This window comes from Cnephaeus nilssonii (genome assembly GCF_951640355.1).
Source record: "Cnephaeus nilssonii genome assembly, chromosome: 13".
In the NCBI taxonomy this organism is placed as follows: domain Eukaryota; kingdom Metazoa; phylum Chordata; class Mammalia; order Chiroptera; family Vespertilionidae; genus Cnephaeus; species Cnephaeus nilssonii.
The window spans coordinates 82,633,616-82,658,394 of record NC_137084.1 but is presented as its reverse complement, the minus strand read 5'-3'; the positions used below and the strand labels follow the sequence as shown (position 1 = coordinate 82,658,394).

The 24,779-nt window shown below is 55.7% G+C and overlaps 3 protein-coding genes and 1 pseudogene across 10 annotated transcripts in view; 1 reads left to right on the top strand and 3 right to left on the bottom strand.

The window, feature by feature from the left end:
* The window catches only part of CBL (Cbl proto-oncogene), a 106,899-nt gene extending 101,287 nt beyond the window's left edge, over positions 1-5,612 (bottom strand). Inside the window, exon 1 of the mRNA XM_079789400.1 lies at positions 5,127-5,612. Within this exon, the coding sequence (XP_079645526.1) occupies positions 5,127-5,315 (189 nt within the window). The 5' untranslated portion in view covers positions 5,316-5,612. The remainder of the gene's footprint in view (positions 1-5,126) is intronic.
* LOC307110320 (peptidyl-prolyl cis-trans isomerase A-like) lies at positions 193-2,804 on the bottom strand (annotated as a pseudogene). The gene has a single exon. The product of its transcript is annotated as a peptidyl-prolyl cis-trans isomerase A-like (transcript).
* An 8,728-nt stretch (positions 5,613-14,340) lies between the features above and the next one.
* Positions 14,341-19,009, top strand: DRC12 (dynein regulatory complex subunit 12 homolog). Its single transcript, XM_079788646.1, has 8 exons — positions 14,341-14,358; positions 14,571-14,664; positions 14,787-14,863; positions 15,438-15,503; positions 16,302-16,421; positions 16,908-17,000; positions 18,325-18,455; positions 18,693-19,009. The coding sequence occupies exons 3-8, from the start codon at positions 14,821-14,823 to the stop codon at positions 18,897-18,899; spliced, it is 660 nt and encodes a 219-aa protein (XP_079644772.1). The 5' UTR covers positions 14,341-14,358; positions 14,571-14,664; positions 14,787-14,820; the 3' UTR covers positions 18,900-19,009.
* A 74-nt stretch (positions 19,010-19,083) lies between these two features.
* On the bottom strand, positions 19,084-24,073 carry NHERF4 (NHERF family PDZ scaffold protein 4; the record flags this gene model as incomplete). 7 transcript variants are annotated; one of them, XM_079788777.1, is made up of 11 exons in its annotated part: positions 19,853-20,716; positions 20,943-21,112; positions 21,226-21,453; positions 21,532-21,728; positions 21,898-22,102; positions 22,304-22,440; positions 22,546-22,735; positions 22,951-23,165; positions 23,435-23,508; positions 23,613-23,640; positions 23,944-24,073. In XM_079788777.1, 11 exons carry the CDS (start codon positions 23,957-23,959, stop codon positions 20,704-20,706), a joined length of 1,473 nt encoding a protein of 490 aa, XP_079644903.1. In that variant the 3' UTR covers positions 19,853-20,703. The 7 variants fall into 7 exon arrangements, with proteins under 7 accessions (XP_079644901.1, XP_079644900.1, XP_079644903.1 ...); XM_079788775.1 differs by lacking the exons at positions 19,853-20,716; positions 23,944-24,073 and adding an exon at positions 19,084-19,829 and having other exon boundaries at positions 23,435-23,530; positions 23,613-23,874; XM_079788774.1 differs by lacking the exon at positions 23,944-24,073 and having other exon boundaries at positions 19,851-20,716; positions 23,435-23,530; positions 23,613-23,874.
* Between the last annotated feature and the right edge of the window lie 706 nt (positions 24,074-24,779).

The window sequence follows — 24,779 nt, the reverse complement described above, 5'->3', positions numbered from 1 at the left end:
TGATCGATGTTTCTCTCTCATCGATGTTTCTGACTCTCTATCCCTCTCCCTTCCTCTCTGTAAAAAATCAATAAAATATATTTTTTAAAAATCAACACCTTAATGTTTTAATGATGTAAACTTATTTAAAATAAAAACATAGTATAAACCTAAAATTCTGCCAGCATGATGCTCTACTTCAGAAGTGGGTAAACCACAGCCTACAGTTTTTGTATACCTGCAAGATAAGAACGGCTTTTACATTTTTTTTTTTTTTGACAGACAACTGTTTAGTTTTTATTTCACAATCATAAACTTAACTCTGTAAACCAGCTAGACTGGGAAGGGGTAAGGAAATTATGGAACCCAATAAACTGGCAAGAGCACAAAGATTATGGAACATTCCAAGCAAATTGGGGTTAAGGGTGCTCTCCTGAGCTACAGAAGGAATGGTCTGGTGGTAAGGATAAAACACAAGTTAAATTTATTAGAGTTGTCCACAGTCAGCAATGGAGATCTTCTTGCTGGTCTTGCCGTTCCTGGACCCAGAGCGCTCCATGGCCGTCACAATATCCATGCCTTCTTTCACCTGGCGAAGACCACGTGCTTGCCATCCAACCACTCAGCCTTGGCGGTGCAGATGAAAACTGGGAGCCGTTTGTGTTGGGCCCAGCATTTGCCATGGACAGGATGCCAGCGCCTGTATGTTTCAGGACGAAGTTCTCGTCCTCAAATTTCTCCCCATGGATGGACTTGCCGCCTGTGCCATTATGGCGTGTGAAGTCACCACCTGGCACATATATCCCGGAATAATTCTGTGGAAGCAGGAACCTTAATAACCAGATCCTTTCCCCCAGTGCTCAGAGCACGGAAGCTTTCTGCTGTCTTTGGAACTTTGTCTGCACACAGCTTGAAGGTGACGTGGCCCAAGGGCTCGCCATTCACGGCGATGTCGAAGAACACAGTAGGGTTCACCATGGCTGGTCACGGGCGGCTTCGGGGTGGCGGCGTCTGCAAAGCCCGGCTTTTACATTTTTAAAAAATATATTTTTATTGATTTCAGAAAGGAAAAGAGAGGGAGAGAGAGATAGAACCACCAATGATGAGAGAGAATCATTGATCGGCTGCCTCCTGCACGCCCCCTACTGGGGATCGAGCCTGCAACCCGGGCATGTGCCCTTGGCCAAAATCAAACCCGGGACCTTCAGTCCACAGGCCGATGCTCTATCCACTGAGCCACACCGGCTAGGGTGGCTTTTACATTTTTAAAGTGTTGTAAAAACAACAACCAAGAATATGGGACTGAGTATGTGGACAGCAATGCCTGAAATATTTACTATCTGTCCCCTGACAGAAAAGTGTCCCACCTCCTGCTCTACTTCCTAATGGAATTTTGAGTGTCTCACTAAACCAATGCCTTCATCCTTCTAAATTTACATTTAAGGGAATTTATACGATTTCTCTCTCCACTCCCCTGTCCAGTACTTTCTTTACTAGCCACTCTCTTTACATACAAGTGTTTACACAGGCATTACACAATATTCTGGGTTGGTTAAAACACACACACACACACACTAGGGGCTGAGCATGTCTTTTGTTTAATAACAAGCATTGTAGCACAGGTATTTTTCCAACCAGTTTAAGTTCCACAATGGTTTAATAAACTGAGCCTATGAATGAATTCGTGAATTGGACCTATGTTGCCCAGAACCTATGAGTATGCCAACTTCTCCATCTGCATACATCCAATATTGCAAGAGGGCAGGAAACTAAAGATTTTCAGTGCTAAATCAATAAACTGCTTAACAAGGAATAGGCTGGAATAATATTCATCTCACTTCAATGACAAGGAAAATACATATATGAGATGGTGACAGAACTAAATTTAATAAATGTGTGAAACCTATGGATTTGACAGTAAGTTCTTCACCAATTAGACCACCTGAAGTCACATTTAAGACTTTCAACAATAAATATAGTGAAAAAAGAGAATATCTATGCTCAAAATGTCAAAAGTCATGGAGACTATGTGACCTAACAACACTGCAGAAATATTCAGAAATTCTGGAAATAGTATGAACCTATCATACATGAGGAAGCAGGAAGTTTTCATCCCAGCACAACCAGCGGCATGTGACACAGAGCTCCGAGAGGACCACAGCCACCTTCCGGGACAAGAGCGGAGAGTAAGACACCCTCCCTACGCTGACGTGGAGAGGCCAGAGCCGGCTCCCTCCAAACTGGCAACACCTAAAAACCACCTGCACGCAAAGCTCCGAGTCCTCCTTGCTCTTCCCAAAGAGTTACACATTCTGCAGAAGAAATAAACACTCAACACACATACTTTAAATAGATGAAGCGGTAAGACTTAAGAAGGGATCTTATTTGGACTACTTTACAGAGACTCAAACGTTTGATTGAAGTTTATTATTTTTAAGAAGAGGTCTCTAATCAATACAATTTTGATACATTGCGTACACATTTTATATGAGACTAATTAGAAATGTAAACATTTTTTATACCAGAAGAACCATTTTAGTCCTAACTGCAAATCCCTAAAATGCAAATCCACAAACTTCAGATTTTGAACACATTCGTGTTTTTATATATCTTTTTTTAAATTATTATTATTATTCACTTCAGAGAGGAAGGGAGAGGGATAGATAAAAACATCAATGATGAGAGAGAATCATTGATCGGCTGCCTCCTGCACGCCCCCCACTGGGGATCAAGCCTGCAACCGAGGCATGTGCCGGGACTGGGAATCCAACTGTGACCTCTTGGTTCATAGGTCAATGCTCAACCACTGAGCCATGCCAGCCGGGTTTGTGTTGTTGTTGTTTTTTAACATATTTTATTGTTGATAGTATCACAGATATCTCCCATTCCCACCTCCTCTACCCCCTCCTCCTAGCATTCGTGTTGTTTTTTTAAAATATGTCAATGCACTTGAAGTTCCCTTTACATGCCTAACTTTCTGTAACAGTTTTATTAAAATTTCTAATAACGAAATGAGCACTACAACACCCAATATAATCAACACAGAAATATTGGTGTCATTGCCCTAGCCATGTGTTTCAGTCATTAGAGCTGGGCTTGCACACGGAAGGCTTCCAATTCCAGTCAAGGGCACGCCTCTGGGCGCATGGGGGGTGCAACCAATCCAGGCACATCAATGTTTTTCTCTCTCTCTCCCCCTCCCTCCCTTCCACTCTCTAAAAATCAACAGGAAAAATATCCTCAGTGAGGATTATCAAACAATATTGATACTTATGCCCGAGGGGGTGGAGGAGGCCAGGAGCGGGCTACTAGAGGTTTATTGGGGCGGGGGGTGGGGGGGTGGGGGGGAAGAGAACCTATGTAATACTTTCAACAATAAAGATTTTAAATAATAATAATCTTTGTGACATTAATTACAGTATCAATTTAACATGAGAAAAAGTGGCGGTGAAACCGCGGGTATGCACCACAGGATTGTTAGCTCACACACAGGACTTATTAAGCATTTATGTAGCACGTTTATATTTGCCAAGTGCTTCATAATCATTTTTTTATTATTGATTTCAGAGAGGAAGGGAGAGGGAGAGATAGAAACATCAATGAGAGAGAACCATTGATCGGCTGCCTCCTGCACACCCCCCACTGGGGATCGAGCCCATAACCGGAGCATGTGCCCTTGACAGGAATCGAACCTGGAACCGTTCAGTCTGCAGGTCGACGTTCTATCCACTGGGCCAAACCAGCTAGGGCTCATAATCATTTTTATTAGTCGTTTCTAATCCAAAACAATCCATGAAATACTTTTCAGAAGAGAAATCTTGGACCAGAAAATAACCAATTTTACTCTGGAAATAACACCATTCTCTTACAATGTGCCAGATCCTTCTAATCACTTCTCATTTACAGTATACACTTAGCAGAAACAAGTTATTAATAATGTGAAAGATCAAGGAACTATTGTATTGAATTCTCTCGAAGAAATTGTAGACTGCTCCAAAACACTCTTCAGTACTTGGGACTAACTACTGTATTTCGTTCTACAGACACAACTACCAGGAAGTAAGTTCTCCCAAAGGCCAAACTTAAAGTGCCTAATATAATGGTGTTATTTTTCAAACATGCTTTAAAAAAGTTTTTTAGCCCTAGCTGGTTTGGCTCAGTGGATAGAGCATGGACCTGCTGACTAAGTCTGGGGTTCGATTCCGGTCAAGGGCACATGCCCGGGTCGTGGGCTTGATCCCCAGTGGGGTGCGTGCAGGAGGCAGCCGATCCATGATTCTCTCTCATCACTGATGTTTCACTCTCTCCCTCTCCCTTTCTCTCGGACATCAATAAAAGATACATTTTTTAAATTTTTTTAACAGGTAATCAAAGCAGCCCGCGGAGCAGGCGTGGCCAGGTGCCGCAGCCCGGAGGCAGTCCGTTACACAAAGCAGAAGCCGCCGGCGGCCGGGGGAAGTGGAGCAGCGCCTGCGGCTCAGCACGCCCGGCCCGTGCGCCTCCCCAGGTCCCGGCTGCAGCCAGACCTGCGGTTGCACCCGCGCACAGGTGTGCCCGCAGGGGAGCCGCCAGGGTCGGGAGGACACCAACCGGAGCCAGCGCTGGCGGGGAGGCAAGTGAACCCCCTACTCCTTTCATCTTGGTGTTACCCGTAAGGAGGAAGAAAACCAAGCGGCAACCCGCAGTCCAGGTGCCTGCGCGGTGGTCCCGACCGCGGTCCGTCCAGCCGAGCCGCTCCAGGAGCAAGTTCCCACAACTCCCCGCTGGGCTGGGGCTCACACTTCCTCCCCGCCGGCCTCTCCCCTCTCCCGCGGCCAGTCCGGGACCCACAGCACTGCGCCCTGCGCGGCGCCCCAAACCCGCTCCCCACGGCACTTCCGCCCGGCGGCTCCCCAGCCAACCTGCACCCCAGGCCCCTTTGTCTCGCCACGCCACACGCACCACCTCCGCGTCCCCACCCGCAGCTGCCGCGGCCCTTCCCCCACCGCCACCCGGCTCCCCGCCCCGCGACCCCCAGCCCCAGCCCGGCACCCGGGCTCAGCGCCGCCCGGCCTCGCCTGACACGTCCCCTCCCCCCGCTTCCCGTTTCCTCAGCGCCGGCCGCGGCCCACGCCCACGCCCCCCGCCCGCGATCGCCAGGCCCTCACCTTGTCCATGAGCTTCCAGCATTTCTCCACCATCTTCTTGTCCACGGCGCCCGGCGGGTGGGGGCCGAGGTGGTGGTGGTGGTGCGGCTGGAAGGCGTCCTTCATGAGCCCGATCAGACCGCCCGGGCCCGAGCCCCCGGAGCCGCCGCCGCCCCCGGGCCCCGCGTTCTTCTTCACGTTGCCGGCCATGGCCGCGGGCGCGGGGCGCGGGGGCGCTGGGGCCGGGCCGCCGGCTCCGCAGGGTGGCGAGCGGGACGCGGGAGGGCGCACGGGGGCCTCGCCCAGCCGCCGGCGTCGGCGCAGGGAGGGCGGCGCAGGGAGGGGCGGTGTCGGGGCCGAGGGATCCGCGGAGCTGGGAGATCGGGCGTCCTCGTCCCCACGGGCCAGCGACCCCGCGCCGCCAGCTTGCGGCCAGCAGCCAAGCTGAGCGCCGTCTCCACCGCCTCCCTCCTCCTCGCCCGGCGGCCGGTGGGCGGGGCGCGGGAGAGGCCGGCGGGGCGGGGCCGGCCGGCGGGGGCGGGGCCTGGCGGTGAGGGGCGGGGCCTAGTCCGAGTCTGCGCACTGGACACGGCCGGGCTGCGCCGGTCCCCGCGGGCTGCTTGTCGGGCGCTGGGCGAGTGGGTCCTGGGAACTTGACCATGGGTCGCGGTAGGAAGACCCCGAATTCCAGTCTGTAGCCCCGGGCCGGCAGAGGAGGAAGTGGCTCCTTCCCGCGGTGGAAGAAAGGAAGTGATTCCCACGCCATGAATGCAGCGATGAGCTCTACACTCATCCCCAGGTGGCCGCGGCCGGACTGAGAACGCTGCGGATCGCTGGAACCTGACTAGACCCCAGAAAAGGGCTGGAGACAGGCGCCGTGAGCTGTTCTTCCAGCAAGCCCTTTGACCTCTGAAAACAAAACACTTCCCCCTTTTTTGGCTTCTGAACACAAGTTCCTTTGCTGGGAATTGAGTATGTACTTAAGATCCCCTGCTCAGCGCCTTGCACCGAGGAGTCCTCGGCAGCTCCCAGTCACTTCCCCTTTTCTAATCTAAGAGTTCCGATGGAAGAACTTTGAAAAAAGGAACTGCCCTCCCAGAGAAGGAAGTGCCCTGCCCCAATTTGCTAATTCTGAGCCTCCTCTTGGGGAACTTGCAGACACTGGTGTACTCAGTTCCACCTTGGATCCTCCGCCTGGCTCTTCCACAAAACCCTGGACTGATCCGGAATTGAGCTGATCAAGCACTCCTGCATATCAGGGGAAATCTAACTCAAGGGCCCTCAGCCAGGTCTCCTGGCGCTGCAGTTCAAAGGCCTTGCTGGAAGGTTGAGTATGAAGTCAACAGTATCATTTCCTCCAGAGAATTTCCTTTGATTAGTTCCTATCTAGAAAGTTAGGGCACTCTCCCAAGGGAGAGTCTAGGCAAAGCTCTGAGATAATGGGCAAAGCTTAGCATCCTAGTGCCCACCCTTGTGCCAGGCCCTCCTCCTCCCCCTGGTCTATTGACATCTTTTCCACACTGGTTGTCCTGCTGCCTCCAATCCATCCTGTCACCAGACGAGTCTTCTAAATACGGCTCTGACAGCATCACCAAAAAAAAAATTACATGCTCCCCATTCCTCCTGAATGAGTTAAGAGCCATGATCTAACTCCAAAGTACCTGGCGGTTTTACACCATTCCAATACGTGGATCCTGTGCTGGGTGACTCGCCAAGTCACAAAATACCACAATTCTTTTCTTTTCTTCATAACCGTTACTCAGAGTGTTAGAGGCACTTCTTACCGACACCAGAGGGGTGTTCCTGGACAGCCCTCTGAGTCCGTGGAGAGTGTGTCGCCAGCCTCAGTCCTTCCCATATAAATGAATTTATGCCAGAGGTCTTGACTGCATTTTGAAAAGCCAATTTATTAAAGCAGTTGGAGCATGCACCCTTATTGAACAAGCAAAGCAAGCAAACATATACATCTTATGAAGCGCAGACGGGCTCTCAGCTCATCTGAAGAGCCGGTTGGGTGGGGGTCCGAGGTGTTATATACCCTCCTGTCTATAGGTCTCAGAATTCCTTTGCTGGATATTTTGGTGCAGGTGAATTCTCACGGTCCCTGTTTGCCTTGCTGTGGCCTTCCCAGAATTCCTGAGAAGCACCTCCACTTCACCTTGCCCAGCCGTGGGACTGCTGGCTTCTCTGCTTAGGAAGTAACCAGCCCTTTGTCCGATCCCCTCTCCCCTCCTCCACATCCTCTACGTAGGGAGGTGTTTATTTATTTATTTATTTCTTAATAAATCTTTATTGGTCAGATTATCACAGTTGTTCCTCTTTTCCCCCCATAGCTCCACTCCACCCAGTTCCCACCCCACCCTCTGCCCTTACCTCCCCCCCCTCCACTGTCCTCATCCACAGGTATACGATTTTTGTTCAGTCTCTTCCCACACACCCCACACCCCTTTCCCCCCGAGAATTGTCAGTCCACTCCCTTTCTATGCCCCTGATTCTATTATATCCACCAGTTTATTCTGTTCATCAGATTTTTTATTCCCTTGATTTTTAGATTCACTTGTTGATAGATATGTATTTGTTGTTCATAATTTTTATCTTTACCTTTTTCTTCTTTCTCTTCTTAAAGAATACGCTTCAGCATTTCATATAATACTGGTTTGGCGGTGATGAACTCCTTTAGCTTTTTCTTGTCTGTGAAGCTCTTTGTCTGACCTTCAATTCTGAATGATAGCTTTGCTGGGTAGAGTAATCTTGGTTGTAGGTTCTTGCTGTTCATCACTTTGAATATTTCTTGCCACTCCCTTCTGGCCTGCATAGTTTCTGTTGAGAAATCAGCTGACAGTCATATGGGTGCTCCCTTTTAGGTAACTAACTGTTTTTCTCTTGCTGCTTTTAATATTCTCCCTTTGTCTTTTGCCCTTGGCATTTTAATTATGATGTGTCTTGGTGTGGTCCTCTTTGGATTCCTTTTGTTTGGGGTTCTCTGTGCTCCGCAGGCCGACACTCTATCCACTGAGCCAAACCGGTTTTTTGGCTGATCCTTCTCTCTGTTAACATAAAAGAACATTCAAGCCTATAAAGAATTTTTGTGTTTATTTTTTGTTTTTTTTAAAATATATTTTTATTGATTTCAGATAGGAAAGAAGAGGGAAAGAGAGATAGAAACATCAATGATGAGAGAGAATCACTGATCCACTGCCTCCTGCAGGCCCCCTACTGGTGATTGAGCCCGCAACCCAGGCATGTGCCCCTGACCGGAATTGAACCTGGAACCCTTCAGTCCACAGGCCAACGCTCTATCCACTGAGCCAAACAGGCTAGGGCTTGTGTGTTTATTTGAGCCAAACTGTCCACAATTGCCAGGAAGCAGAATGTCAACGTATTGGGATAATGCTCTGGAGAATGGTGGTTTTTTACCTTGTTTTTATAAATGACCATCAAAGGAGGAGATGTAAGTGGGTTACATGAAGCCCATTGGTGATAGATTAGGGAGGAGGGAGAAAGCAAAGCAGGGGGGGAAGGAGGGCCTAGCACAAGGGGCGGCACATGTTTCTTTTTTTTTTTTTAATATATTTTATTGATTTTTTTACAGAGAGGAAGGGAGAGGGATAGAGAGTCAGAAACACCGACGAGAGAGAAACATCGATCAGCTGTCTCCTGCATACCCCCCACTGGGGATGTGCCCGCAACCAAGGTACATGCCCTTGACCGGAATCGAACCTGGGACCTTTCAGTCCGCAGGCCGATGCTCTATCCACTGAGCCAAACCAGTCATGGCGGCACATGTTTCTTTTACATAGGTGGGTACAGGATAGTTAACAGGCAACAATTAACATGATAAAAACAGTGAGGGAATTTGTGGTCTCTGCCTTGGAGCCATTGGTTGTGCCCTCAGGGGTCCTGAGAAAGGGAAGTTACACGTCACCCAGACATTTCTCAGGTGTGTTATCTTAGATGCAGAAAAACAATAGGCTCGCCCAGCTGGTTTGGCTCAGTGGGTAGACCAAGCTTGTCAGACTCAAAGGCTCACACGGGCCAAATAAACAAGGTTGAAGTTCATGTGGGCCGCAAAAAAAAAAAGCTTCCATTTTCATAGAAACGTAGGTTTATTTCGGGAGAGACGTGCTGAATACAAAGGGCTGAAATAAATGAGTCATTGTTAACATAAAATAAAGGAACATTTTAATAACAATTAAATTTTTTCTTGAACATTAACTTACCAGACACTGAATAACTGCACATATTAATAAGCATAATGCAAATAAACCTATTTTTCTTGTTCTCCGAAAGCAAGAACAAGTCAGTCCAAGACTAATGACGTGGCCATTGGCTGCTAAAATATTCGCTGCTGGTATTAGTGGAGAGAAAAGGTGCGCCTGTGCGTAAGGCACGTAAGGGAAATGAATGCAACACGATTATAGTCATCAGTCATTAGCAAATGTAGTTCGTTGTTAATAATTACGTATAACAGCCGAAACCGGTTTGGCTCAATGGATAGAGCGTCGGCCTGCGGACTCAAGGGTCCCAGGTTCAATTCTGATCAAGGGCACATGCCTGGGTTGCAAGCACAACCCCCAGTAGGGGGCATGCAGGAAGCAGCGGATCAGTGATTTTCTCTGATTTTCTCTCATCATTGATGTTTCTCTCTCCCTCTCCCTTTCTCTCTGAAATCAATAAAAACAATCCTATCTAATAAAGATGGAATATGCTAATTAACCATCACTCCATCACAAAGATGGCTGCACCCACAGTTGAGGCCAAGTTCCCAAAGGAGCCTTAACAAGCAATCAGCAGGGACCTGAGGTGACGCCCTCCCCCACCCGGTGGGGCTTGACAGGAGACCTCAAGGTGCGCTTCCCGTCCTGGTGCTGGGCTAGGGGACCTCAGGCTGCTCTCCCCACCCCAGCACCATTCCAGGGGACCTCAGGTCATGCCCTCCACCAGGTGGGGCTTGACAGGGGACTTCAGGCCGCACCTCCCCACCCAGCGGGGCTTGACGGGGGACCTCAGGCTGCTCCCCCCCGCCCCAGCACCAGGCCAGGGGACCTCAGGCTGTGCCCCCTACCCAGTGGGGCTTGACGGGGGACCTCAAGGTGCGCTTCCCATCCTGGTGCTGGGTTAAGGGACCTCAGGCCACGCCCCCCCCTCCTGGCACCGGGCCAGGGGACCTGAGGCTACGCCCTCTGCCTGGCAGGGCTTGACAAGGGTGGGACTGGCCAGGTCTGGATCTAGCCCAATGGGGGGGAGCCAGCTGGGTCTGGGCCTCACGCGATTTTGAGGTGCATGTTGGTGGGTGGGGACCTGACTCTGGGTCCCATGGTGTGCCCCAGACTCTGACAGGAGGAATACTAATATACATTTTACTAATTTTCTTAAATCTCTGACACTTCTATTATAGAGAAAGGGCAAATAGCAATATTAAATTATTTCCTCTAATTAATCCCCTTTTAATGTGCACGAATTTTGTGCACTGGGTCACTGGTATATTTATAAGAGAGAGAGAGAGAGAGAGAGAGAGAGAGAGGGAGGGAGAGGGAGGGAGAGAGAAACAATAGGCTTAGTAAAGATTGGAGGTTGATCTTTGTCAGGGAAAATACTGGCTTAGGAAATGGCTACCTCCTATAAACTACTTTTAGTTAAATTTTTAATTTCAGACCATCCTTTGTGGTTACTTTAGGTCTTTGAGTTTGCAAAACCGCCATGCAGGCCTCCCCTGAGCTGTCAGGTCAGCACGTGGCCTTTTTTCCCCGTCCACATCTCCTCTAAATTTCCACAACCACTTATTTCTCACACCCACTGCAGTCATCCACAGTAGGTACACAAAGGCAATATTCTTCCCCTCATTGTTAGATCCTAGATTTAATGGAGTAAGGTAAATTAACCCTTGAGCCCTAGCCAGTTTGGCTCAGTGGATAGAGCATCAGCCTGCATACTGAAAAGTCCCAGGTTTGATTCAGTCAAGGGCACATACCATGGTTGCAGGCTCCTCCCTGGCCGGCCCCTGATCGGGCGTGTGCAGGAGGCAAACAATCAATGTGTTTCTCTCACATCAATGTTTCTCTCTGTCTTTCCCTCTCTCTTCCACTTTCTCTAAAAATCAATGGAAAATTATTCTCGGGTGAGGATTTAAAAAAAAGAAATTAACCCTTGGAACCTATACTGAATCTTACTAACCAATGTCACTCCAAGAAATTCAATAAAAATGTTTTAAAAAATAAAAGAAATTAACCTTTAAAAACTATTTTAAATATAATAATGTTACATCAATAAACAATATTTCAAGAAAATGACTATAAATATAACAAGATTACATGCAATAAACATTAATATTTCAAGAACAAAATATTTTAAATATAATAGTACCAAAACTGTACTAACATAGTATAATATCACAAAAGTTGTGGGAAATATTAAAAATCTGCAAATAACAGGCTACTTCTATTATATTCTAGAATACGTTTTTTCTCTGAGCTTGTCTAGGTCACCTATTTTTTATTTTTTGAAAGGAAAGGTTGGCTCTGGCTGGTGTGGCTCAGTTGGTGGGAGGGTTGTCCCGTGCACTGAGAGGTTCCGTTCCCAGGAAGGACACGTTTCCAGCTTTTGGGTTCAATCCCAGGTGGGGGTGGAGGCAACCGATTGGTGTTTCTCTCTCACATCTATGCTTCTCTCTCCCTCTCCCTTCCTCTCTCTCTAAAATCAATAAAACCTTCCTTAAAATAAGGAAATGGTTACTTTCTTCATAATTTTCACTTGGCTCATTTTAAAAATACACTAGAGGTGAAGTTGGATTGTTGATCTCAATGTCACTCTCGCTCCTGGGTTAGTCTAGAGCTAACTCAGTTCATATTGTATGTGACATGTGGCACTTTTCTTGTTCTCTTTCACCTTCACCCCAAACCACATCCTCATTCTGCACCTGAAAGTCGGTTGACTGAACATATTTGAAAAGTAAATGCTCTTCTGAGGCATGCTATGTTGTTTGCATTCTGTAAGCTCTGTCCTCAATATGTCATCCACGCATCAGCATAATGGAGACACTACCAGTCCGTGGAAAACGCCCCAAACAGCTTCGCTGAGGACTGGGACATCCTTCCGCGTGTTCCTGGGCAGGAAGAGAGGTCGGGGGAGAGTACACACAGCACGTTCTGCGAGATGAGAAGGAAAGGGTTCTCCGTGTTCAGGGAGGCAGCACGCGGCTCTGTGAGCCTGAGGCGCAGGCCCTGCGCTGGGAAAGGAGCCTGCACTGCTCTTCACTCTGCGGCCACGAGGAGACAAAACAACACGAATCGCCTCTGCTTGGCTCTCTGCTGTCTGAAGGAAGGATTTTGTTTGTTAGTCCTCACCCGAGGATATTTTTTAAAAATATATTTTATTGATTTTTTACAGAGAGGAAGGGAGAGGGATAGAGAGTTAGAAACATCGATGAGAGAGAAACATCGATCAGCTGCCTCCTGCATACCCCCCACTGGGGATGTGCCCGCAACCAAGGTACATGCCCTTGACCGGAATCTATCCACTGAGCTAAACCAGCTAAGGCAGGAAGGATTTTTTTACTCCCAGATCTCATAGCTATTTCTTCAATCTGCGCCTGACAATAGGCGGTTGACAAAGTTGTTGAGGGGACAGAGACAGAAGGAAATAGCTAGAGAAGGAGTCTGCAGTTCCCTTAACCGACTAGGGGAAGTCCTGAAGTTTCTGCAGTTCTCATTCCAGCGAGTGAGGTGCCCAGAGATCCAGGTGGCAGACGGATGACAAGGCTCCCCACAGAACAAGGCTGGGGGGGGGGGGGGCGCTCAGCAAGGGCAAGCCATCCTTCATACTCCCTCCCTCCGATGTGTTTGTCCCACCACTCACAACTTCAGCAAAATGCCAGGAAGCTTCCCCAAGAGCGAAGGGCCTACAATATTGCCTCAGAAATCATTTAAATAGAAAAATTTAGGCACAGCATGCGTGGCTCAGTGGTTGAGCATCGACCTATGAACCAGGAGGTCACAGATTCAAGTCCTGATCAGGGCACAGGATGGAGTTGTGGGCTCGATCCCCAGTAGGGGGCGTGCAGGAGGCCGCCCATCAATGATTCTCTCTCATCTATTTCTATCCCTTCCTCTCTGCAAACAATAAAAATATATTTTTAAAAAACACACAAGTCCTAACCAGTTTGGCTCAGTGGATAGAGCATTGGCCTGTGGACTGAAAGATCCCAGGTTCGATTCCGGTCAAGGGCATGTACCTTGGTTGCGGGCACATCCCCAGCAGGAGGAGTGCGGGAGGCAGCTGGTCGATGTTTCTCTCTCATCTGATGTTTCTAACTCTCTATCCCTCTCTCTTCCTCTCTGTAAAAAATCAATAAAATATATTTAAACACACACACACACACACACACACACACACACACACACACAGAAAAACAAAGGGGAGGCTAGAACTCAGCTCTTTCTCTGCCCAGAGCCCTTTCTTCTCCTTTGGTAGCCCTCTAGGTCGGCACCTGGAGACCTGGGTCTGCCTCTGCCCTGTCTCATTTCTCCGAAGGGGACACTCTCTCAACGCCCTTCTCCTGCACGTCTTCCCCACGCCCTACAGAATGCCTTCCGGAGGGGGAGCTTCGGTGATGGTGAGACCTAGGGCTGGCAATCGCTCCACGTGAGTCCTGGCTGCGTGCGCAGATGGTTGGAGCCTGGTCCAGACACACCAGGGCGGCGGGCTCCATCCCGGTCAGGGCACGTGCAAGAATCAACCAATGATGCATAAGTAAGTGGAACCGCAAATTGATGTTTCTCCCCCCTCTCTAAAATCAATAAATAAAATTTTAAAAGCAAAATCATTTTTTTTACCCAAATGGCTACCGTCAGCCCTTTTTCTCTGTGTCCACACAGCAGCATGGTTTCAGCAGTGTAGACCTGTCCTTGGTAAGTCTCCAAATTACAGGCGGTGCCACCCGGAATCACAGCGCACGGCCGAAGCCTGTCTTCTCCATGGCCTGGGCTTGGGCACGGGGAGAAGCGCCCGCGGGCGCCCGGTGCTTTAGCCGTGCGTTACCGCTCCGCCTCCCGGTGCACCGGTTTCCCGGTTGCCTGGACAGCACGCGGGCTCAGGACGCCCCGCCTCCCGCTCGCTCCTGCCCCCGAAGGACAGGCGCCCGGATTGGCTCCCAGACCACGGCTCCGCCTCAGGCTCCCGCTGGTTGGGCCTGTGCTCTGCCCCCCGCCCACGAGAGGCCACGGCCCGGGAAGCACAGGCAGAGCGGGTCCCCGGGGTAGGCAGGGGCAGGGGCAGGGGCAGGGGCAGGGGCAGGGGCTGGGGCAGGGGCAGGGGCAGGGGCAGGGGCAGGGGCAGGGGCAGGGGCTGGGGCAGGGGCAGGGGCAGGGGCAGGGGCAGGGGCTGGGGCAGGGGCAGGGGCAGGGGCAGGGGCAGGGGCAGGGGTTTATTGTCCCCAAAAGAGGGTGGAGAAGTGACTTCTGTGCCCAGAGCCTGGTGTGCAGGGAGAAGCAGCGCCATCCTCCCGCGGACGCCAGCCTGGCCTCGGGGTCCCGGAGACCGGGGGCGGCAGCTGCTGGAGAGCGTAAGACGGAGGTGGAGCCTAGGACGCCCCCTCTCCTGGGACTCCGGGTTCGCTCCAGGGATCGGGAAAGCACCCCTCTGCCCAGGTCTAAATACACGCCCCCGCCCCCTCCCCGAGCACAGCACGGAGGTGCCACCTGAGACCAAAAGAGAGAGGATGAGAGCTGGAGCGCGGGCGAAGAACACGCGTGCAGGCCCTGGTGAGCCGTGGGTGGGGTGGGTGCCCTGCTTCTCCGGGCTCCGGGGACCACGCAGCGGTGCTCCAGAGAGGTCAGCCCCTGCGCCAGGGTGGAGCGTGCTTTCCTTCCTTCCTTTCTTTCTTTTTTTTAAATATTTTTATTGATCTCAGAGAGGAAGGGAGAGGGAGAGAGATAGGAACATCAGTGATGAGAGAGAATCCTCGATGGGCTGCCTCCTGCACACCCCCACTGGCGATGGAGCCCGCAACCTGGGCCTGGGCCCTGACCGGGAATCGAACCGGGACCTCCTGGTTCGTAGGTTGAGTCTCAAGCTCTGAGCCGCGCCCTTATATCCTCACACCAGGTCCCACTGGCACCACCCTCCCCTGAGCCCCTCTGGCTCTGTGCTCCTTACACATTCACCCCCCTGTCTGTGCGGGCAGGGAGGGCTGTGGGGGACCCAGTAGACGCTGCCGCCAGGGAGCCCTCACCTAGCGGCCTCGGTCCCCCTGCCCTCCTGCCGGAAGAGCCTGGAGCGTGCGGGGCGGGGAGGGCCGAGGCCGAGGGGAGCTGAGGCCGTGCCATCTGCGGGCAGGTGTGGAGGCGGAACCGGCTGGCAGGCTGGCGGCGCTGGAGAGGGAGCTGCTCCTCGACCGCCTCGGTGAGAAGGACGCAGCTCGGGCCCTCACAGTGAGCCGGCGGGCGTGTCCGAACCCTTTTCCTTTAAATATATTTTATTGACCTCAGAGAGGAAGGGAGAGGGAAAGACAAAAACATCCATGCTGAGAGAGAGTCATGGATCGGCTGCCTCCTGCACGCTGCACACTAGGGATCAAGCCCGCAGCCAGGCATGTGCCCGCCGGGAATCGAACCCTGACCTAGTTTATAGGTCGATGCTCAGCCCCTGAGCCACTGTCCTGAAGGGCTTGGAGGGTTGGAGCTGAGGGAGGGGGGCGCTGAGCTGACCTCTAAGTTGGGATTGTGAGGAAGGGGTGAGCAGTGAGGGCTAAGGAGCCAGAACAGAAAGGGAGTTTTTGCTTCTTAGCAACGAAGAGCCTGTCGGATGGGGGTGGGGGTGGGGGGTGGGCAGACAGAATGAGAATGTGACTCCCCCTAGCCGGTGTGGCTCAGTGGATAGAGCGTCAGCCTGCGGACTGAAGGGTCCCAGGTTTGATTCTGGTCAAGGGCATGTACCTTGGTTGTGGGCACATCCCCAGTGGGAGGTGTGCAGGAGACAGCTGATCGGTGTTTCTAACTCTCTATCCCTCTCCCTTCCTCTCTTTTAAAAAAAAATTTTTTTTTCAATAAAATACATTTTAAAAAGAGAGAGAGAGGGAGAATGAGACCGGCTGGAAACCGGCTGCCAGGTGCCGGAGGCGGGCAGTCAGTCCGTCAGGCCCACGGAGGCGGGCGCAGTGGGGTCCCCAGTCGGGCCTGAGAGCTCTGGGCCTGTTCCCAGCTCTGCGGAGGGGGGAGGCCCGCCGAGCCAAGGCTTCGGAAGACCCGCTGAGGCAGAGGCTGCAAGGGCTGGAGGCTGAACTGGAGGAGGCCCGAAGGGAAGGGAAGGCCGTCTATGCAGGTGTGTGATCGCCAAGTAGGTGGGCAGCAGAGGGGCAGCAGCAGGGCTGGAAGAGGACAGCCCAGAGGCCAGAGGGTGCGGGAAGGGAGGCCAGGGGGGTCCCACCCGCCAGGCCTAGTCTCAGGCTTCCCCGCGGAGCCAGACCGGGCAGGCCTGAGGGGAGGGGAGGGGAGGAAGGCCTCTGGGCTCTGGGCAGGGGCCTCCCAGGGTGCCCGGTGCCGCACTGTGGGTTACAAAATGCGTCCTCGCCTTCATTTCATCCCCCGGGAGGCAGCAGGGGGAGGGCTGCCACCCTCCCGAGCTGGCGTGGAGGCCGGGCTGGTTCATGCCGGTTCTCGGGTTCTTCCCAGAGGCACCACGAGAGCCACAAGGCCATTGTGCTCTGGTCCCACGGGACCAAGAGAGCCGTTCACACCCCCCTCCCCTCCTCCCCCCCTCCCCCCCCCCCCCCCCCCCCCCGCACCCCGGCTGCTCACTGCCCCACAGAGATGAGTCGCCAGTGCCAGGCCCTCCGGGAGGAAGCGGAGACCCGCGGCGGGCGGCGGGAGGAGGAAGCCAGAGGCCTGCGGGAGCGGCTCGGTAGGATCCCCATCCCCAGCCTTCCTCTCAGAGGGCCGCTGAGGGGCGGCCTGACAGGCGGACTAAGAGGGTCTTTCTGCAGGAGACTGCAGTCCTGGCTCTTTAACCACTGTCCCCCACGGACTCTCCGCCTTCGCGGACGGAACAGGGTACAGGATGTCAAAGATCTTAAGTTACCTTAAGGTTTTAAACCATCATAAGTGAAACCCGACCAGCACAGCTCAGTGATTGAGCATCTACCTATGAACCATGAGGTCAGGGTTCAATTCCTGGTCAGGGCACAGGGTTGCAGATCCAATCCACAGTGTGGGGCCTGCAGGAGGCAGCCAATCAATGATTCTCTCTCCTCATTGATGTTTCTCTCTCTCCCTCTCCCTTCCTCTCTGAAATCAATAAAAACATTTTTTTTTTTTAAAGCTGGTCCATTCCCTGCACCATAGTGGATCCTAAATAATTGTTTGCTAAATAAATGAATAAACCTTCCAAATAAGCAAATACTAGTATATTTTAAAGACAGGAGTTTTTGCTCTCTTCCCTCTTGGTTACCAGAGAGTTGCAGTAGGTTAGCATGGCAAACAAGGCTTCTTACCACTCAGGGTTCAAAGTTTTCTCACCCTAAAATAGCTTTAGTTCAGCTGTAGATGATTCAAGAGTTGCTTCTCTGCCAGGCAGACCCTGAATTCCTTTCCTAATCTTTGCCTGATCGCAATGTCAATGAAAGCATCATTTACAGAGCACCTCCCGGGGCTGCTCACGCTGACCACATCTCCGTCATTCACAGCAAGCCTACGGAGTAGGTGACACTCTCTCTTCTCCTCTGTCTAACCCTCACCTGCTATGTTTATTGATTTTTAGAGAGAGGGGGATGTTTATTGATTTTTAGAGCGAGGGGAAAGGAGAGAGCGAGAGAAACATCAATCAGTTGCCTCCCATATGTGCCCTGACCAGGGATCAAACCCACAACCTAGGTAGGTGCCCTGACTGGGATTGAACCCACAACCCTTTTGTGTACGGGACAATTCTCCAACCAACGGAGAACCCGGCCAGGGTGTGACATGTCCTCTTTAAAGATGAAGAAACTGAAGCTCAGAGAGAGACATGCCCAATGCTACGCAGGAGTGACAACCAGAGCTGGGACCCAGATCTCTTGTCCCAAGACCTCCCCTCTCTCCACTGCACCCGAACAGGACTGCAACTCCCTGTAGGGGCCACGGGAAACCCGCTGACCCTGGGGGAGCCTGGAAGAATCCCTTTTGTGTGCGGAGACTCTGTTCAAGGGCAGCGTCGCCATCCTGTCCGCTTTCATCCTCTGCCCACTCCCCAGAGATGTGCCGGGCAGAGACTGCAGCTGCGCGGGGAGCGGCCGAGCAGGCCCTCAGGGAGCGGGACCAGACTCGGGCTCAGCTCCAGACCCACGTGTCAGACATGGAGGCCAAGTGTGAGGAAATCTTACATGTAAGCTCACCCTCTGAACCCAGCCACCCGTACCCAGCGCTCCCCCATCACCGCAGACCCGGGGCAGGAGAAGCAGATCCCCACAGGGAACTCCGCTCTATCTTGAGGGGATGCACCCATGCCCACCCACTAAGACCAATCACTTTAAGAAAACGCTGGAAGGAAAGTGTATAGACCCACCTGGGCACCCCTCACGCTCCCTCTTCCCTCCTGGAGCCTGAGACTTGGTGTCTGCAGGGCAGCCTGGACCAGCTCCTGGCTAAGCTGAGAGCCCTTGAGCCTCCGTGGGATGGCGTGGGGCTGAGACTCCACGCCAGGCACCGGGAGCAGCTCTGGCAGCTTGGACTCAACCCCCTGGACCTGTGGGGCCGTGGCAAGCAGTCCCCGGGGTTCTCAGGAGCGGAAAGCCGCCTTGATGCAGAAGTCAACGGGACTATGGGTTGAAGCTTTCTGGCGAGATGAGTGCCTCTCAGGGAGACATCTCGGTCCTGGGCGGGCCCATTAGCCTGAAGACGCAGTGATGAGGGAGAAGTCTGACAAGGTCTTAGACGTTATCCTAGAGCTGGGGGGGGGAGGGGGGGGTAGCGCCCGGCCCTGCCAAGGCATTAGGGGTGAGTTAATTAAATGTCTGACCAAATACAGCAGGCTAATTGTTATTTTCAAATATATCTTTATTGAGTTCAGAGAGGAAGGGCGAGGGAGATAGAAACATCAATGATGACAGAGAATCATTGACCGGCTGCCTCCTGCACACCCCACTGGGGATTGAGCCCACAACCTGGGCATGTGCCCTGACCGGGAATTGAACCCCAACTTCCTTATTCATAGGGCAACACTCAACCACTGAGCCACGCAGCTGGGCAGGCTGATGTTTAAGTTGATAATTTTGTACGGCCCTTGAATGATGTTATAAATACCCACATGGCCCTGGGCAGGGCAAAGGTTCCCCAGCCCTTGAGCCTGGGGCTCTTTTTGTCCCTTGGAACCACAGCCTCCGACCCTCACCCACACAAACACAGGCAGCCAGGCTGGTGGGGAAGGTCATTCTGCAATAGGCCAGCAGTGGTCAGGCACGAGCCCGCAGTCCTGCGGGGCTCAGAGAGGGACAGTGTGACTGGCCTCCAAACTCTTACAATCCATCCAGGAGTCCTGGAGTCCTGCCCAGGGCAACTTCCAGATGGCTTCTAGCTGGCCCCTGGGCCCACCGGCCCACCGACAAGGGAGAAGTCTGCGTTTCTCTCTTCTATGAACACACGCTCCGTGCGACTTCCGGGCACCAAATGTGGGAGGGCTTTCCCCACACTGAGGCATTCTCCACCTCTTCTGTGGATGCCAGTTCAGTGTCCTACATTGACCTCCATTCTGACTCTCTACCTAGAGACACACAGGTACGGACTCAGTTCCACAAGACACCAACCTCAGGTATAGGTGGTCACCGGCGCTTCGGACCAACGGCTCTGCCTCAGAGGTTCCCACACCCCCATCATTTGCTAGAGGGGCCCATAGAATTCAGGGAAACAGCCTGCTTACTCGATTACCAGTTTATTATCCGGATACAACTCGGAAACAGCCGAAGGCAGAGACGCGTGGGGTGGGGTGTGCGCACGGGAATGCCCGCCCTGCCCCTGGACACCCTCCCCTCCCGGCACCTCCACGTGTTTTGGGTTTTTATGGAGGCGTCATCACAGCAGCATGACTGATGACATCACTGGGGGGTCGTTAACGCTCCAGCCCCTCTCCCCTCCCAAGAGCCCAGGAGGGAGGTGAGGGGGGTGAGGGCAGAAAGTTTCAACCCCATTGGCTCCCCTGGCCACCATTCCCTCCCCATCCTTAGAGGCTCCCAAAAGCCGCCTCATTAACACAATTAGGTTGCAGGAAGCATTTTGTGAATAACAAAAGACCCCTTGATTGCTCTTATTGTGTAGGAAATTCCAAGGGTTGTAGGAGCTGTGCCAGGGACCGTCTGAAGACCAAATCTGTGTTTTGTATTACAAATCGCAAAATCGCAGGCAGAACTTCCTCTCCGGCACACTCCCAGGGTTCCCACCTGGCTTCCTCCGAGTCAGAGGGGAGCGGCGGGTGGGCCCAGGGGAGGAGGGGGGCTGGGCAGCCTGTGACTGTCCAGGCTCCTAGAGGCCCAGTTGGCAGCGTCAAGAGCTCCAGCTCCCACCAGCGCTGCTGGAGCGGGAAGGCAGGGAAGCTACTGGCCTGGCCGGGCCGAGGAGGGGGCAGTCCGGCAGACCCGAGGCTACAGCCCGCTCCTGAGCAGGGGGAGAAGGGAGAAGGCCACTCAAGGACCGGAAGAGCTTTGCCCGGTGCCTGCTGCACTCGAATGCCCAGGACTGGGGCGTGCTGCATGGTCCTCTTCCCACCGACCACGGCCTAGAGCTGCACCCTCCATGCCCCCCACCCTGGTCCCTCCCCAGCTGCTCAGAGTCCCTCTGTCTCTCCGTCCTCCCCTCCAGGGTCCCGGGGACCCATGCTTACCAGCCCCGCGGAGACCTGGCCCCCAGCTTCAGGCACAGAGGGGGCTCGGCCTCGGCCAGCTGGTGGAGCCTGGCCACGCCGTGCTCTCCGGCCACAGGGCGCCCGTTCACCTCCAGGATCTCGTCTCCCGGCTGCAGCCCCGCCCGGGCAGCCGCGCCCCCTGGCGTCACCTGGAGGCGGGTGAGACGCGGCTCAGGGAACCCGTGGGGATGCGCGGCCGCTCCGGGCCTGGGAGGCAGCCGCGCCGGTGCGCCGGGAGGGAAGGCCCGGGAGCACCCGTCACCTGGGCGATGGAGAGGCGGGGCCCGCTGGCCACGTAGCTGAGGCGGAAGCCATAGCCGCCGCCGGGCCCGGGGAACAAGCAGCACTGGCGGGAGCCACGCGGGGCAGGAGGCAGGGCTGTGTCTTCCCCTGGCGGGTCCTCGGTGTCAGCCCCGGGGGCCGGGCGGGTGCTCTGCGGCGAGGCGGGGGCCTCCGCGCTCTCCAGGAAGAGGAGCGGGGACAGGCGCACCTGGAGGCGGCGAGGACAGACCTGCCGCCTCCGCCCGCCGCGCCCCTCCGGCTGCGCCCCCGGCCCTGCCCCGCGCACCATTCTGAAGAAGCGGTCCGCCTCGGGGTCCACGACAGTGAGGGCCACGCGGGAGCCCTGAGCTCGGATCCTGGACACCGTCTCCTCGTGGCCCAGCCCCTCCACACTCTCCCCGGCCACGGCCACCAGCCGGTCCCCAGCCTGCATCCCAGCCTTGTCGGCCGGCAGCCCCGGGTCCACCTCCCGCAGGAACTGCCCTGGGACAGACACGCTCACGGTTCCTCGCGGCCCCAGGTCAGCCAGGCGCACAGGGACGGGCGGGGTCCCCAGGAGGAGGTCAGGGCGGGGCGCAGACAGGGACACCCCTGAGAGGGAGGGGCACACAGACAGACACTGTGCCCAACCCAGACCCGGGCTCCCACTCACCGAGGCGACCACCAAGGCCCTTCTCCTCCCGGAGCAAGAACCCGAAGCCCCGGGGCCCTTTCTCCAGCTGCAGACAGCGGGGCGCGGAGGGCAGGGCCCAGCCCTCGGCCAGGGGGGCGGCCAGCGGCACTCCCAGCCGGCGACACTGCTCCTCCACCTCCGGCGCGGCCACCAGCAGCGTCACCTGCTCGCCACTCTGCCAGAGCTGTGGGGACCCGGCGGGGCCTCAGGACCAGCGCGGGGGGCGGGGGGCGCCCCTTCACCGCCCCTCTGCCCAGCCCCGCAGGAGGCACTGGGGAGGGAGAGGGCCTAGCGCACACCGGAAAGGGAAGCGGGTGATGGAGATGCCAGAGCAGATCAGGGCGTTCGGAGCCGGGAGGAGGGAGAGGCGACGGGCGCTGCCTACCCTCCGGCTGAGCTGGCTGTGCGTGAGCTGCTCCACGCTGAGCCCGTTCACCTCCAACAGCCGGGCCCCCGGGGGCACCCCTGCCCGCTCCGCGGCCCCTCCGGGACTCAGCACCAACCAGAAAGAACCTTGGTGTTCTGGAAGCCCCCCCCCCCCCAAAGCAAGTGTGAGTCTGGCTGCCCAGGGCGGGGCTGAGACCCCCGACCTCTCCCCCCCCCCCCACCCCGAGCCTCGGAGCTCACCGTGGGTGACACTGAAGCCAAAGCCACCCTCGTCTCTCACGATGTGGCACAGCCGGGGCCGGACCCCGGGGCCGAGCGTGGGGCAGAGAAGGGCGCCGTCGCCCTGCCGGGCTCGGGCCGCGTCGTGCGCCTGCCCCGCCACCACCGCCAGCAGCACCCGAGGGCCGCTGGCCCGGACGCGGCGCGCCACCTGGACAGAGGGTGGGCGGAGGTGGAGCGGCCCGGCCCCGCCATCCCCGGCCCCGCACCTACACTTCTCACCACCGACCAGCTCTCACAGGCCTTTTCCCCAGAGCCTGGCTGGGCACCCCTCCCTCCTGGGAGGTGGGGTCCCGCCCCCAGGCCCCCAGGGAGGCGGTCCCTGCCGCGCTGCGGGGCGGGGGCGGGGGCGGGGCGCAGCCTCACCACCTCCAAGGCTTCGCGCTCCACCGCGTGGTGGTTCACGCCCAGGATCCGGTCTCCTTCCCGCAGACCCTGCCGCTGGGCGGCGGTGCCGGGCTCCACCCTGCACACCACGTGGCCGGCCCCGCCCAGCTCCTGCCGGAGGTGGAAGCCGAAGCTCCCGCCCTCCTCCTGGCTCAGCAGGCAGAAGCGGGGCCGCTCCGGGCACAGCCAGACGTCTGGGGGGCGGCAGAGAAGGGGGGGGGGTGTGGCCCAAGTGCTAGTCACCTCGTGTCCAGCAGACGCTGCCCCCTCGGAGGGCACCAGCTCGGTGCTGGGCAGAGTGGCCGGGACAGAAGGACAGGCCTGGCCTCCTCCTCTGTCCCCGTGGTTCCTCCCAACCGAGGCCACTGTCCGGGGGGGGGGGGGGGGGGGGGGTCCAGGGGACGGGAGGCCTGCGGAGCTCCCAGGGGAGGGCGCGGCTGCCCGGGGGCGGCGAGGGGGTTACCAGAGGGGCCATGGTCTTCCGCCAGGGACAGGACAGGATTATCAATGCCCAGCTTTGGGTTAAACTCAAACTTCCTGCAAGGAGACGCCGAGGCCACTGCAGATGCTCCCGTCAGCCGAGGGGTTCCCCCCTCCAGCCCCTCCCGCCCCTGCCCAGCCCCTCCCAGGGCACCACTTACAGGGTGACGGGAGCCGCCTCCTGGAGACCTGCTGGGCGGAAAGGGGGCGGGGAGAGGCGCATCCCTCACCCCCTCCGCGCTCACTAACTGAAAGCACTGGGGGAACCCCAAACCCAGAACAGGACCCTCCATTCTGCTCCAAGGGGCTCTCCCGTCCCTCCCTCCCCTCCCCCAGGCCAGGGCACAGGGTGTGGACCGGGAGAAGCATCCAGGCACCCCTCCCCCACTTGCCGTCTGCGTCTCGGGGCTCCAGGCCCCGCATCGTGTGCCCTGTCCCCTAGGCCTCAGCCCCGGCCGCCCCCGGGGCTCTGAGGGCTCCTCCCGCTCCTACCTGCGGCTGCCTCCATAGCTGGCCCACAACCTGGCGCTCGGAGTGGGGACAAGGTCCACGGAGTCAGCTGACCTTCCCTCTCACCCCCAGGCCCGCCTCCTTGAAGACGCTGCTGGAAGCCGTGGGTAATGGCTGGGGGGCGGGGGGCGGGGGGCTTATCCCCGGGGGAGCGTGCACGCGCCCGTGGCACCTGGGCCTGCGCCCCCGCCCCTCGGAGCCGCTGCCGCCCCGCCGCGTGCACCGCAGGTAGACTGCCGACCCCCCACTCCACATCTGGGGCAAGTGTGCAGAAAGGGCTGGTCGGAGCCCCACCCCAACATCTTAAGGGGTCCCGCGGCCCTCACTGCCTTTGAACCCAGGACCTGAGGACCATCTGTAACAGGACGTGGTCAGTCCTTGCATCCGAATGACGAGCACGGTGCCCGGCGCTGAAAGCAGCAGGCGGGGCGCGGGGAGGGAGCGTTTAATAGCGGGGCCGCGCCCGCTGGGCCCTGAGCGCGAGGCCCCGTGGGGAGCGCGTGAGGCCGGGGAGCAGCACCAGTGGGAGCGGGAGGGGCTGCGGGGACCCTGGGCGTCCCCAGAAGGCACTACGGCGAGGGTGGGCGCCCCCCGACACAGGTAGACAGCACCCCTGGCAGGGCAGACACGGGAGGTGCGCCCCCTGGTGGCAGAGGCTCCTGGGGAGGAGAGGGGCCAGGTAAGCGGTGGTGCCACGGGCCGCTCCGCCATGGAAATGCCACGTCCTCGTCCTTCCGCCCCACGGCGAGGCGGCGGCTTCGCGGCCCTGGAGACTGCGACGTGGGCGGGCGGGCTGGGCACGCTCCCGGGGGGCACGG

Bases quoted from the DNA above. Each gene is read 5' to 3' on its own strand.
- DRC12 (XM_079788646.1), top strand. From the start codon at position 14,821: ATGAGAGCTGGAGCGCGGGCGAAGAACACGCGTGCAGGCCCTG. The intron at 17,001-18,324 runs GTAGGATCCCCA...CCCACTCCCCAG, and splicing joins AGGCCTGCGGGAGCGGCTCG to AGATGTGCCGGGCAGAGACT. The intron at 18,456-18,692 runs GTAAGCTCACCC...TGGTGTCTGCAG, and splicing joins AGTGTGAGGAAATCTTACAT to GGCAGCCTGGACCAGCTCCT.